The sequence below is a fragment of the Sitodiplosis mosellana genome, unplaced genomic scaffold, assembly GCF_009176505.1.
Source record: "Sitodiplosis mosellana isolate CC-2019 unplaced genomic scaffold, AAFC_SMos_1.0 Smas_scaffold_6167, whole genome shotgun sequence".
Classification (NCBI taxonomy): domain Eukaryota; kingdom Metazoa; phylum Arthropoda; class Insecta; order Diptera; family Cecidomyiidae; genus Sitodiplosis; species Sitodiplosis mosellana.
In genome coordinates, this window is record NW_022601408.1 from 1,659,776 (window position 1) to 1,671,340 (window position 11,565).

The window sequence follows — 11,565 nt, forward strand, 5'->3', positions numbered from 1 at the left end:
AAGACGAAGAAAGAAAGAAAACAGAAAATAATATATTAAATTATATAAACTGGTGGAAAATGAGAACAAAGAATAATGGCGAACAAATATATATGCAAAAATTCATTTTATTTCTTTGTAAATTGATCGAAAAACAAAACAAATTCTTTTATTCTTTCAACTGTGCGCAATTGTATGTAAGTTTCTGCGAGTGTATTCGTACATTTATATCATAATTCTGAATCACTCTTGCGTTTTTCTTCTCTTCTGAAAGAATTTAAAATCCATCATTATGGCTAATCAACGAGACATTTAATTTTTTTTCATGCTGACTTCTTACATCTAAGTAAAGTCCTAACTAATCTTAAGCAATTAAATTATAATTAATATCTAAACGAATTGAAAGACATAATTATCGTTGGAACAGTTCGAAATGAGATATCACAACTGCTGTCATAACTTTTGAACCGTTAAACCGTTATCTAATTCACAACAAAATTAAGTGATTATATTCATTTGGCTCAAGATTGTGTCTAAACCAAAAATGGAGCAGTTAAACATGTAATTCTTTGATGATCGAACACCGAAATTGGTTTCGAGCATTGGCAGCGTTCGCTTCTCTTTTGGCGTCAGCACTGGCATCCATGCGGGCGGTGTAATGCTTCGCATTCGCTCTTTGCGAGCAACCAATTTTTTTGCTTCACGAAGCAAGAAAATCGCCTCACGAGTCACCATAAAATCTCGCATTTGCTGCAAATGAAGCAATGCACACACAAAACATTCGATTAATTAAAGTTGGTCTGTACATTTCCCATTGCCGTTTAACAATTTAATTACCTTATTGATTGTTGGACATTGAATGAATACGTACAGAACCGTGCAGAGTACGTTGAATATATCACAGTCCTTGTCACACCATCGGTACAGTATTTGAGCAACCGTCTCAAAATGATGAATCTAATTTGAAAGCGAAATTAATTTATATTTCAGCTTGAGTTGTTCCTTTTTTTTATCTATTCACCATTTTTCGGGGAGGGAGAGAGAAAAACATCGAAGAGAACAACAAACTTAAAAATTACTTCCTACTTACTTGGAATACATTTTGTTGTGTCGGTTTGTAGCGTGCCAAATTGAGCAGAACTCGACAACAAAGACTGATTATCTGTTTGTCGACTTCAGATCGTATCGCCTGCGACATAATTCCATAGCAAAAACTACCGATGAACGTTGAATCATGGATCAATGTGTGTGGAATGTTCAATGAAATGATCTCTGTGAAGGTTCATTCGATTGTGAAACAAAAAAAAACATTTGGTGAGTTAGAATGAAGTAGCAATGATAAAATGAAATTGATTGATGGCAAGAAAAATCGAATGGAAATGAAAAACAACATATTATCACTTACCTAATTCTTTGAGAATTGAGTATGCATCCTTGGCATTGAATCTTGACTTCAAGAAGTAGACAATTCCTTTGACCCGTTGACCTACTGTGTTCTTATGCAGTGCATGTTTCTGTAAGTATTTTGCCTTTTCGCAAATGTCTCGCAGCATGGGCGAACGTGTTTTGCGAATGCGATAACCGCGCCAAAACGATTGAATCTTCTTGGCTGCCTTGTTTTGTCGTCTTTTCTCAACCAATTCGGGTGTCATTAATGATTTGAAATGTTTGCGAGCCAAGTAACCACGAATATGTGCTTGCAAACCAACTGCAATTTCTTGGAGGCGTTGAAATCTCTTTTGGTCTCTTCGTGCCGTTAATTTTGCCCGAATTTTTTGCTGTATAACAACGGCGGCCCATTTTAAACGTAAAAAATTCGCTCGTTCCTCTCGCATTACGATGAGTGCACGGAACTTCCTTTGAATGCAAATGACCAAACATTTCAACAATTTGTACTGAGCCTGAATCTTCTTCATAAGCAATTTGGCGCGATACCGGCGTTGCATTAAAATCACATTGTACTGTAACCGGAGATAGTCGGTTCGTTGTTTTCGCATCAGTAACTGCGCCCGGAAACGTTGTTGGAGGCATACGGTGGCTGCATGCAATTTAACAAACTCTTCACGCTGACGCTTCATCAGCGTATATGAACGGAAGTGGATTTGGATTTTTATTGCTGCTGTCCGGGCTATTTGGTATTGCTCGCGAGCGTGTAACATTTCTTGTTGGGCCCGGAAATGTTGTTGAATTGTGACGGCAGCCGAACGAAGGGCTAAGAACTCTTGTCGTTGACGCTTCGTTTCTAGGTATCCGCGGAAGAACCGTTGAATGTTGACAATGGAACGACGCATTATCAAAAATCGTACTCGTTGATGCCGTGTTTCGATCAGATCATGATAACAACGTTGAATGTAAATGGCACTTGATCTTTTCAACAAATACTCACTGCGCTCTCGACGCATTAGCAGTGTGGCTCGAAGACGATATTGAATGCAAATAGCTGCCTCTTTCATTTTCATGAACTCCGTGCGTTGCTTTTTCATCAGAACATTTGCACGGAATTGCCGTTGAATGGCGATGATTGCATTGCGTGTGGCATTGTATTCCATTTGTTGTATTTGCTTGGCGCGTTGAGCGCGGAACCTACGTTGAATGATAATAGCTGCCGATTTCAATTGTGCAAATTCATCAGCTTTCATTTTCATTAACCGGTTTGCGCGGAACTGTTTTTGTATACAAATTGCTGCCTTTTTTAGTCGATTGAACTCAAACTGAGCGGACTTCATTGCCCGATTGGCTCGGAAACGTTGTTGCACTTTGATGGTGGCCATTTTGAGCTGTTGATAGAAGGCTTGTTCTTGTGCTGCCAAACGATTTGCACGGACACGGCTCTGAAGAACAATGGCACTCTTCACGAGAATTTGATATTCTAATCGAGTTTTCTTCATCAAAATTGTTGCTCGAACCTTTTTTTGGATCACAATAACACTCCAGCGCAATTGTAAGTATTCCTGACGTTGCTTCAGCATGGCATTCTGTGCTCGTAATCGCTGTTGAATGCAAAGCACCGCCGCTCGTTTCTTTTGATATTCATTTTGTGTTGCTCTAGCCAACATATTTGCTCGGTACCGTTGTTGCACTACAATCACCGATTTCTTTAATTGCACATACTTTTCACGTTCATTTCTCATTTCAATGAGCGCTCTGTAGTGACTCTGGATGCAAACTGCTGATTTTCGAAGTGCCAAGTATGTTGTGCGCTGCTCTTTCATCAATTTGTAGGCTTTGAATCGACTTTGAATCATCTGAGTAGCATTCTGTATACGCAGGTACCGTTCCCGTTCAGTTCGCATTTGACGAAGAGCTCTGAATCGATTCTGAACGACCATAGTTGCCTGCTTCAACCGAAGGTATTCGGTTCGTTGAATATCTCGCTGTTGACAAGCCCGATACCACTTTTGAATTCGAACGGTCGATATCTTCAATGCCACGAATGATGCTCGTTCGATTTTCATCTGTAAATTTGCTCGAAATTTCTGTTGAATATTCACAATCACTTCAACCAGGCGCTCAAAGATCCGTTTTTGTTTGTGCATTTCGATTTGAGCTCGGAACCGTCTTTGAATTGTAACGGTGGCTTGTTTCAACTGCAAATATTCTGAGCGTTCTCTTTTCATTTGCAAATATCCACGGAATTTCTGCTGAATTTTAACGGCACTTCGATAAGTTATCTTGGACTGTTCCTGGACTTCACGTGCAACTACTACTAATCGCTCAATCCTTCGAGACAACAAAATCTTTCGATACCACTTTTGAATCGTAATGCAGCTACGTCGCAGTTTCAAGTATTCTTGACGATGCATTTGGGCGAGCTTTTGATTTCGATACCAACGTTGAATGAACAGAATGCAATTGAATCGAATCATAAACTCCCCGATGGCAATCATACGACGAACATATCGTTGAATTGTAATGGCAGCCTGTGTTCGTTGCTCCAAGTATTGTTTGGCATACTTACGACCGAGATAACCACGGAATGCTGCTTGAATTTTAGTGGCTGCTTGATTTCGAGCGCGTTCGACCTTCGCACGAATTCGCCGTCGAATGCATACACCCAACCAGTGTTTGCGCCACCAAATTTGAATGACCGTTGCAGCTGCATGGAACTTTGGTGCGCGGAATTGATAGATGATCTGCCAGAGCAGTGACAATGTCTTCTCACGATGACCATCAGCAATGTCATTTGGGGTTATTTTACCTGTGGAATTACACAAATTGATATCGTTGAATGGACATTTTTACTCAAAATCATGAGAAGAAAAATAATTTTAAAATGTCATGCCAAAAGAAAATATTCCAAAATTCCATTTAAAATTATTACCTGTCAAAGCAAAATCGGCTTGTTGGAGTGCATTCAATGCCAAATTTACATTGTGAACACGTTGTGTACGTGAAATGGCTGGCACACGTAATTGACATGTCAAATCATCTCGCATTAAAATAATTTCCATCACTTTGGTCAAGCGAACGCCATCGCGTAAATCGATGGCCAAATTGCGGAAGGCATAATCAAATTCATCGATATAAGTTTGCTTGTGTATCAATACAATGCCGATGCGTTTCAAATCACGCTGTATATCGCCAATGTTACCCAGCAAAGATGACGAGAAGCGCAACAGAATCTCTTTGGTCTCTTTGAATTCGGAAGATTTTAAAAACAGGCATGGATTGTGTTTGATGATTTTCTTATTTTTCGCCACATCCAAAAAGTACAACAAGCTTATCATTTTCTTGAGTGTGTGCTTTTTGATGTGATCGCCATATACATCGCCTTGTGCATAGACTTTTGGATGTTTCGATTCCAAATATCGATCACGAAACAGTCGATTCAGTATGAATGAGCTGAGCGCAACCATGTCATGATTGTTGTGCATTGGAATCGATTCGCCGAATACTGCCTCCAGTCCAATGCGTAACCAAAGCGGATTGAATTTCAGCAGCAACTCTAAGATTGAGCGTTGCAAAACCACATCCAAGTGTAAATTTCGATCTTGACGAATTTGAATCAGTTTTTTCTCCACATGTACCGCTAATTTTCCCAGTTTTTCTTGCATCTCTGGACTCAAAATCAACTGAATTGCAGCCGTACGTAGGCTGGCCAAACGGTATTTGGTCAGATAATTCGATGAAACCATTTCCTTGGTTGGTGCCAATGTGCAATCCTTGTTTTGCACCTCATTGAATAGTTTCGCCACATCGGCCGGCTGATTGGCACTTTCATCCATCTCACCAGGAATGGTAACCAATGCATTTAACCACTTCTTAAATTGGATCTCATGTTTGTCAACGGCTCGTTCATCCAAGTACATTGTGAGCGACAAAAATGGATCTAAGGTTGTGGTTGCGGCAAATGGATCCGGATTTATAACGCCTGGAAATTATCACCACAAGAAATTGTTTCGTTAGTTAGGTCAGCACTCAAAATAAAAAAAATAAAAACATTCTTCTAAATAAATATTCGAGGCGAATGAAAAAAAAACAACGAGAGAAACAATAAAAACCAAAATGAACAATTTGCTTGATTTTTTTTTTATAGCCAACCCCACTTTGATGTTGCATCGATTTAATAAACTTGAAAAATGCGACCCGACAATTCTTTTCTGCTGCTGCTAGTTTTTTCCCCCTTTTGAATAATCGCATCAGCAAAACGTTTAAGCGTTAACCACGCAATGAACATATGTTGAGCATTTTTCATGTCAACATCAAACGTTGAACTGAATTTCGTTCGTGACAACTAAAAAACTAAAGCATCGAAGGGGTGAACAAAAATATTACCGATGTCAATCAAGGTCTTGAGGTTTTTTTTCTGTTGAATTTGTTTACACGATATATAACCGTTTAAACTTCCCTGTCTACTAAATGTTCGTGCAAACAACTCATTTTTCGTTCAAAGCTTTTATTTGTTCGCGTTTTATTTCTCGGAAGAATTTTTACGTTACTATAAATGGTTAAATTAGGATGAGGTTTTTTTTGCTTTGATTTGTTGTGATTGTACTTACTTCTCATGTGCAATTCGGGATCGTAGAGAAAGACTCGTTCTTCTTCGGGCCGTTTTAATTGCAAACGTTGTGGTGGTATGCTTGGTATACGGAATTTCTTTGGCATAATGCCGCCCCATGTTTTCGTGCGAAATGCTTGTCCTTTTGTTTTCGGTGATTCAGGTTCAATGCAAACTCGCTTGGGTGGCGATAGCTTGTTGAGCGATTTCGATGATGAGTTCAATTTGTCGTCCCGTGTTCGCTTCTTCAGCGCGGATGAGTTGTTCAGTGCGCTTCGATTGCTGTTAGCGTATGCAATAACCGATGGCCGGCTCTTCGCCGATGAACTGATGTCTCTAATCGATTGTGAAGATAGTTTTGGCTTTTCAAACACCTTGTTTACATTCGGCGATGATGCAGACAAGTATTTATTTGATGTTTTAAATCGACTCATGCCACTCGTCGCTTTCGGTGTTGGTTTGTCAATGATGAAACACAAATTGGTCGGTTGTGGTTCTGCCACTTTATTTTGGCCGATTTCATTCAAATTAAGACGACTGGATTGCGCTTGAATTTCGTGCTCATGAAATGCTACCGATAGTGTGCTCACTGTGCTTTGCACTGAGCATATACTAGTTATGCTGGTGTCGCACAGGTTTTCGTTGTGCTCTTCATCGCCGTTCCGAGCATTTTCCGTTTCTTGTAAATCCTTTTCTATGCTCTGATAGAAGTAGCGATTGTTTTCAATCGATTTGACGGCTTCGAGTTTATGCAAATTTGGCATTGAACCTTGGTTTATTTTCAAAAATTTCTGCTCCAAACTCAAGTTGCTGTCGGTTAACTCTTTCATCGAAAGGTATTTTTTGCTCAACGGTGTTGAAATCAAGCGTATATCCCGCACCAGATTCTCGGTTGGCTGTAACTTTTCCTCCTCCACATTGTACGTGAGATGATGCTCGTTTGGCTTCACATACGTTTCGCTCATTTCAATTTTCGATTGTTCCTCTTCGATGATTGACAGCTTCGGAATGCCAATCGGCGATGAAAGTGTCTGTGTTCGATTTGTTATAAGCGATTTGTCGTTATTGTTGTGCGGTGAGACATTCGGAATATCTAGGTTTAGTTTGCGATTCGGGACAGCAAACATATCAGCTGTTGATGACGGCGCTTCGTCCAAATGAAAGTGAAAACTTGGCACTTCATTGAATGCTGGCGTTTTTTGCATAGCAAATTGATCACGATCATAAGCATTGTCAAAATACCGTGTATGATTCACCTCGGTGCGATCGATGGGCGTTTGAAAACTGCCAAGAACGGTGGTCAGATCGTTGACTTTGAGCGGTGTCGACATTATCGTTTCCGTTTCATTGAGATTTTGATAAATATGCGCCGACGGAACGCAATACGATTGATTCTTTTCCAAATGCGAGTTTGGCGTCGGCAGAGATGCCAAATAGTCCGTGTTTGATGTGTTGTGCGCGCTTTTGCCAGCTGGCGTGAATTTGAGCGCATCCAACACTGTGGACATATTCGGCGGTGATTGTGGCTTCATGTTTTCCTTTTCGATTATCTGCGGCGCTGTGTAAATTGACACGTTGGGAAAACCATTCGACTGATTATTCATTCCTAGTACCTTCTTCTGCTGGTCGACCACAGCATTCATGGGCAGCTCCTTCTTATTGTTAACACAATTCACGGCGGCCAATGTGCTGAGCCGGCTTCGCTGTGACTTTGTTCGTGGCGATGGTGATTTCAATGCTAATTTCTTTGTGATCACTCTTTCTCCGGCCTTAATACCTAATGACTTCTTAAGCGTAGTCTTCGAATTTTGTTTTTTGTCAATTGATTTCAGAATAACAGCGACGTCTTTTTTAAAATTACGATTGTCAGTGAATTGAATGATTTCTCGTGTAGACCAAACGACCGTTGGATTCCATACGATGTCCATTGAAATGTGACCACGACCTGGTATCTCGTTTGATGTCCATTCCAATTGCGCATTTGCTATCGGATTTACTGTTCTCGTTACCAACACCTGTGAATCGAGCAATAAAATGTCACTTAAATACACAAGGTGAACATGAAATAGTCTAAAATTTGAAATATTTCGAATTCAGAAAATGGCAACATCAAAAAAAAAAAACTTGGCTTACCTTCAGCACATCATCCGTTGGATTGTGTATGTGAAGTGTGCGTCGTGCTGTTTTTGTAACGGGGATGTCTTCGAATGTGACAATTGATTTTGCCGAAAATAAACCAAGCACAACATCGGTTGGCTCACGAGACGCCGATACCTTCTGTGCATTCCTAATGCGTGGTGGCGTGACTGCAACCTAAATTTTCAAAATGAAACAAAACGAAAACACAAGCAATCAATTCCAAGTATGAAGGAAAATACAAATAATCAACATTTGAATGTCAACCGAATCATAAGCATTGCCAATTGAATGGGGGGAACACTCAAAATGGTTGCGATTCGGAAGAATGAGCGCGTCCTTTTAAATGAGTTGCAGAGACAAGGAATATAAAGAAATTCCATTCGTCTTACAATCACACCATTAATTGATTTCTGGCACGACACACAAGCCGAGCAAATTATGTCACTTTCCATTGTCAACAAGCTGCTGCTGCTATGGCAAATGTTAAACAAACGAAATTTTTGCTATCGATATTTTGATCAATGTTGTGAAATTAAATCGCTTCCAGTCACAATTGCGTTGTCAACAAATTGGATTATTATCACAATGAATATGCATCATCACACACGAAAAAAAAAAGCTGAATGGGTGTTATGCTCTGCTTGAATCAAATGCGCCCATGTCGTGTTGGTATAGCCGAATATTTTTTTTTTTTGCGCACATGAATTTTACAGAAGAAATTGAATTCTCAATCAACACATGTAATTTAAAATCAACACTCAATCGCAATGACACGCCATTTATGCAAAAATGTAATGCAACACCTAAATAATTTGCTCACCTCGAATGCACTCATATTCCGTCAATATTTCTCAAATAGATCGATTCTAATCAGTTGTATCACGTGATTGAGTTTGAAATTTCGACGAAAAAAAACAAAACAGCTACAGATCAATTACGAGAAATAATGGTAAAATAATAAAAATAAACTAAAACACAATGAACAAACAAAATATAAAACGATGAACGTATGAACGATGTTTGATGCGATGCACAAACGTTGATTGTGAATGACGGTTTGTATCATTCAGATGTTTAAACTACTTTTAAAAACGAAATACTGATGCGACACACAAGCTGCCAACTTCACGCTGTACGCACAGCTGCTGGATAACGAGAGGGATTAAAGCGATGAAATGCAATCAAAATTGTTGATATTGCAAATTGAAGAAAAGTATCAAATTAAAAGAGAAAAATCTTTTTTTTTTTTTTTAATTGAAAACAAAAATACACAAGATCATTCATACCATTTTGTCAAAATTACAACGACTGTTTGAATATGGAAAGCATCGTTGTACTTAATGTACTTACCGCGCATCAAAGTATTGCCTCTGAAACCATATCTGTCAAGCGATGTAATATGATTTTTTTTTTATTGTTGACAAGTGTGCATTATAAACTAACTCAAAATTCGATATAACAATTGATCGGATTGTGTTTGTGGATTTTTGTTTTTAAATTGTAAAATGCCAACCGATATAAATCGCTTGACCGATGGTTGGCTTGAGTTAGAAAGTGATCCGGGCTTATTCACACTATTGCTGGAAGATTTCGGTGTGAAAGGTGTTCAAGTGGAGGAAATCTATGATTTACATAAGGCTATCGAAGGACCTGTTTATGGGTAAGACAAACGATGAATAAAAAATTCAAATGAATTCGTATTGATAACTTTTTTCCCTCTGCATCAAATGTAGATTCATATTCTTGTTTCGTTGGACGGAAGAGAGAAGAGCGCGCCGAAAAGTGGTCGAGAATGCAGCGGAGATCTTTGTCAAGGATGAGGAGAAAGTAAACAGTATTTTCTTTGCACAACAAGTTGGTGAGTTCGATGCTGCATTGTTTCTCGTTGATTTTGCTTCCATTCTGCTTTATTTTTGCCGAAAACAAAGATAATCGATTTTGAATTAATTTTAGTTCCAAATAGTTGTGCGACACACGCGTTACTGTCGGTGTTGTTAAATTGTGCAGATTTGCCATTGGGTGAAACGCTGAGTCGATTGAAAACACATACAAAAGGCATGAGTCCAGAGAATAAAGGATGGGCAATTGGAAACACACCCGAATTAGCGTGTGCACATAATTCACATGCAATGTCACAGGCAAAACGGCGTTTAGACAAAAGTAGCGGAATTAGTACGGGACGATTTACAGGAGAAGCATTTCATTTTGTTAGTTTTGTACCCATCGATGGGCATCTGTTCGAATTGGATGGACTAAAACCGTTTCCAATGAATCATGGGCCATGGAAAGAACAGGAAGATTGGACGGATAAATTTCGATGTACAATGGAAGAGCGTTTAGGAATCTCAACCGGCGAACAAGATATTCGTTTCAATCTGATGGCCGTTGTGCCCGACCGAAGAATAGCAATCACACACAAGCTCAAAATGCTTCGAACGAACAAGACAATCGTAACGGCGGCCCTAGAGAAATTAATCACAGCCAAATCACCGCATTTAGCCCCTTCAACGAGCAATGTTGAAGTGAAAAAAGAGCCCATCGATCCGGATGACACGAAAAAAGATATTAAGCCAGTGGCAACGGACTTAGTGAAAAAAGAAAATGACAGTCTAGATGCGGATAAAAAGCCTGATATCAAAGATTCATCCGATATGAATATTCTACAGCGACTTTCACTCCATAGCGATTCAACGGTAATCATCATTTAACTTCAATCAATTAGTTTTCAAACATAATTTTTTCTGGTAAAATTACACAAATACTCTGGAAAATACCTCTTGACTTTACAGAGCGGACAAGGGACGACAAGCACATTGGATGAATCTGTAATAGAAGAAACGCCTTTATCACCCAAACAATCATTAGACAATGCATTTACAATCAAAGATCTGAGTTCATTGTTGAAAAATTTGGAAGCCGAAATCGCACTGAACGAACAACATTTGAACGATGAAAATGACAAACGTTATATGTTCAAAGTTAGTGCTAATCAATTTAAACTTTCAATTACCAATTGAGTTTTATCGCCTTTTTTTCTCAATTTATGAATCCAGGTTGATGACTGTCGTCGAACCCACAATTATGACGAGTTTATTTGTACATTTTTATCGATGCTTGCGCAACGAGGAATTTTAGCCGAATTGGTAGCACAACAATTGCCAACACCACGAAAATCGGTAAATAGTCTGGGTGGAAATGGCAACCGTGGAAATAAAATGTATAACAAGAAAACGACACAAAAATCAACCGGTGGCAAACGACGAAAGGGACGCAATAAATACGCGAAGAAAAAATAGACAGAAAAGAATTGTGCTGTGCTCATATATTTTTCAACAACTTTCCATCACTTTCATTCACACATTCGTCCGATTTAAAATTGTATCAAATTTCATGGTTTTTTTCTCTCTTGAAACATTGTTCAAAAATCACGGGAGTTTTTCTCCTGCCAA

General features: G+C 39.0%; 2 protein-coding genes across 2 annotated transcripts in view; one reads left to right on the plus strand and one right to left on the minus strand.

Moving 5' to 3' along the window:
• Positions 1-87: 87 nt before the first annotated feature.
• On the minus strand, positions 88-9,227 carry LOC129575556 (protein abnormal spindle). The gene is made up of 8 exons (XM_055459348.1): positions 8,937-9,227; positions 8,111-8,290; positions 5,979-7,992; positions 4,301-5,350; positions 1,385-4,177; positions 1,070-1,251; positions 817-936; positions 88-729 (listed from the first exon to the last, which is right to left on the minus strand). The coding sequence occupies exons 1-8, from the start codon at positions 8,949-8,951 to the stop codon at positions 478-480; spliced, it is 6,606 nt and encodes a 2,201-aa protein (XP_055315323.1). The 5' UTR covers positions 8,952-9,227; the 3' UTR covers positions 88-477.
• A 288-nt stretch (positions 9,228-9,515) lies between these two features.
• Positions 9,516-11,565, plus strand: part of LOC129575808 (ubiquitin carboxyl-terminal hydrolase calypso) — a 3,148-nt gene continuing 1,098 nt past the window's right edge. Inside the window, exons 1-5 of the mRNA XM_055459889.1 lie at positions 9,516-9,776; positions 9,850-9,974; positions 10,070-10,809; positions 10,906-11,094; positions 11,170-11,565. The exon at positions 11,170-11,565 is cut by the window's right edge and continues 1,098 nt beyond it. Coding sequence (XP_055315864.1) covers positions 9,622-9,776; positions 9,850-9,974; positions 10,070-10,809; positions 10,906-11,094; positions 11,170-11,412 — 1,452 coding nt within the window. The 5' untranslated portion in view covers positions 9,516-9,621 and the 3' untranslated portion in view covers positions 11,413-11,565. The remainder of the gene's footprint in view (positions 9,777-9,849; positions 9,975-10,069; positions 10,810-10,905; positions 11,095-11,169) is intronic.

What these genes read in the sequence shown, in the direction of transcription:
- LOC129575556 (XM_055459348.1), bottom strand. An exon ending in TCCCGAATTGCACATGAGAA is followed by an intron (nt 5,351 to 5,978) that starts GTAAGTACAATC and finishes GATAATTTCCAG; the next exon opens with GCGTTATAAATCCGGATCCA. An exon ending in CTCAATTCTCAAAGAATTAG is followed by an intron (nt 1,252 to 1,384) that starts GTAAGTGATAAT and finishes GAACCTTCACAG; the next exon opens with AGATCATTTCATTGAACATT.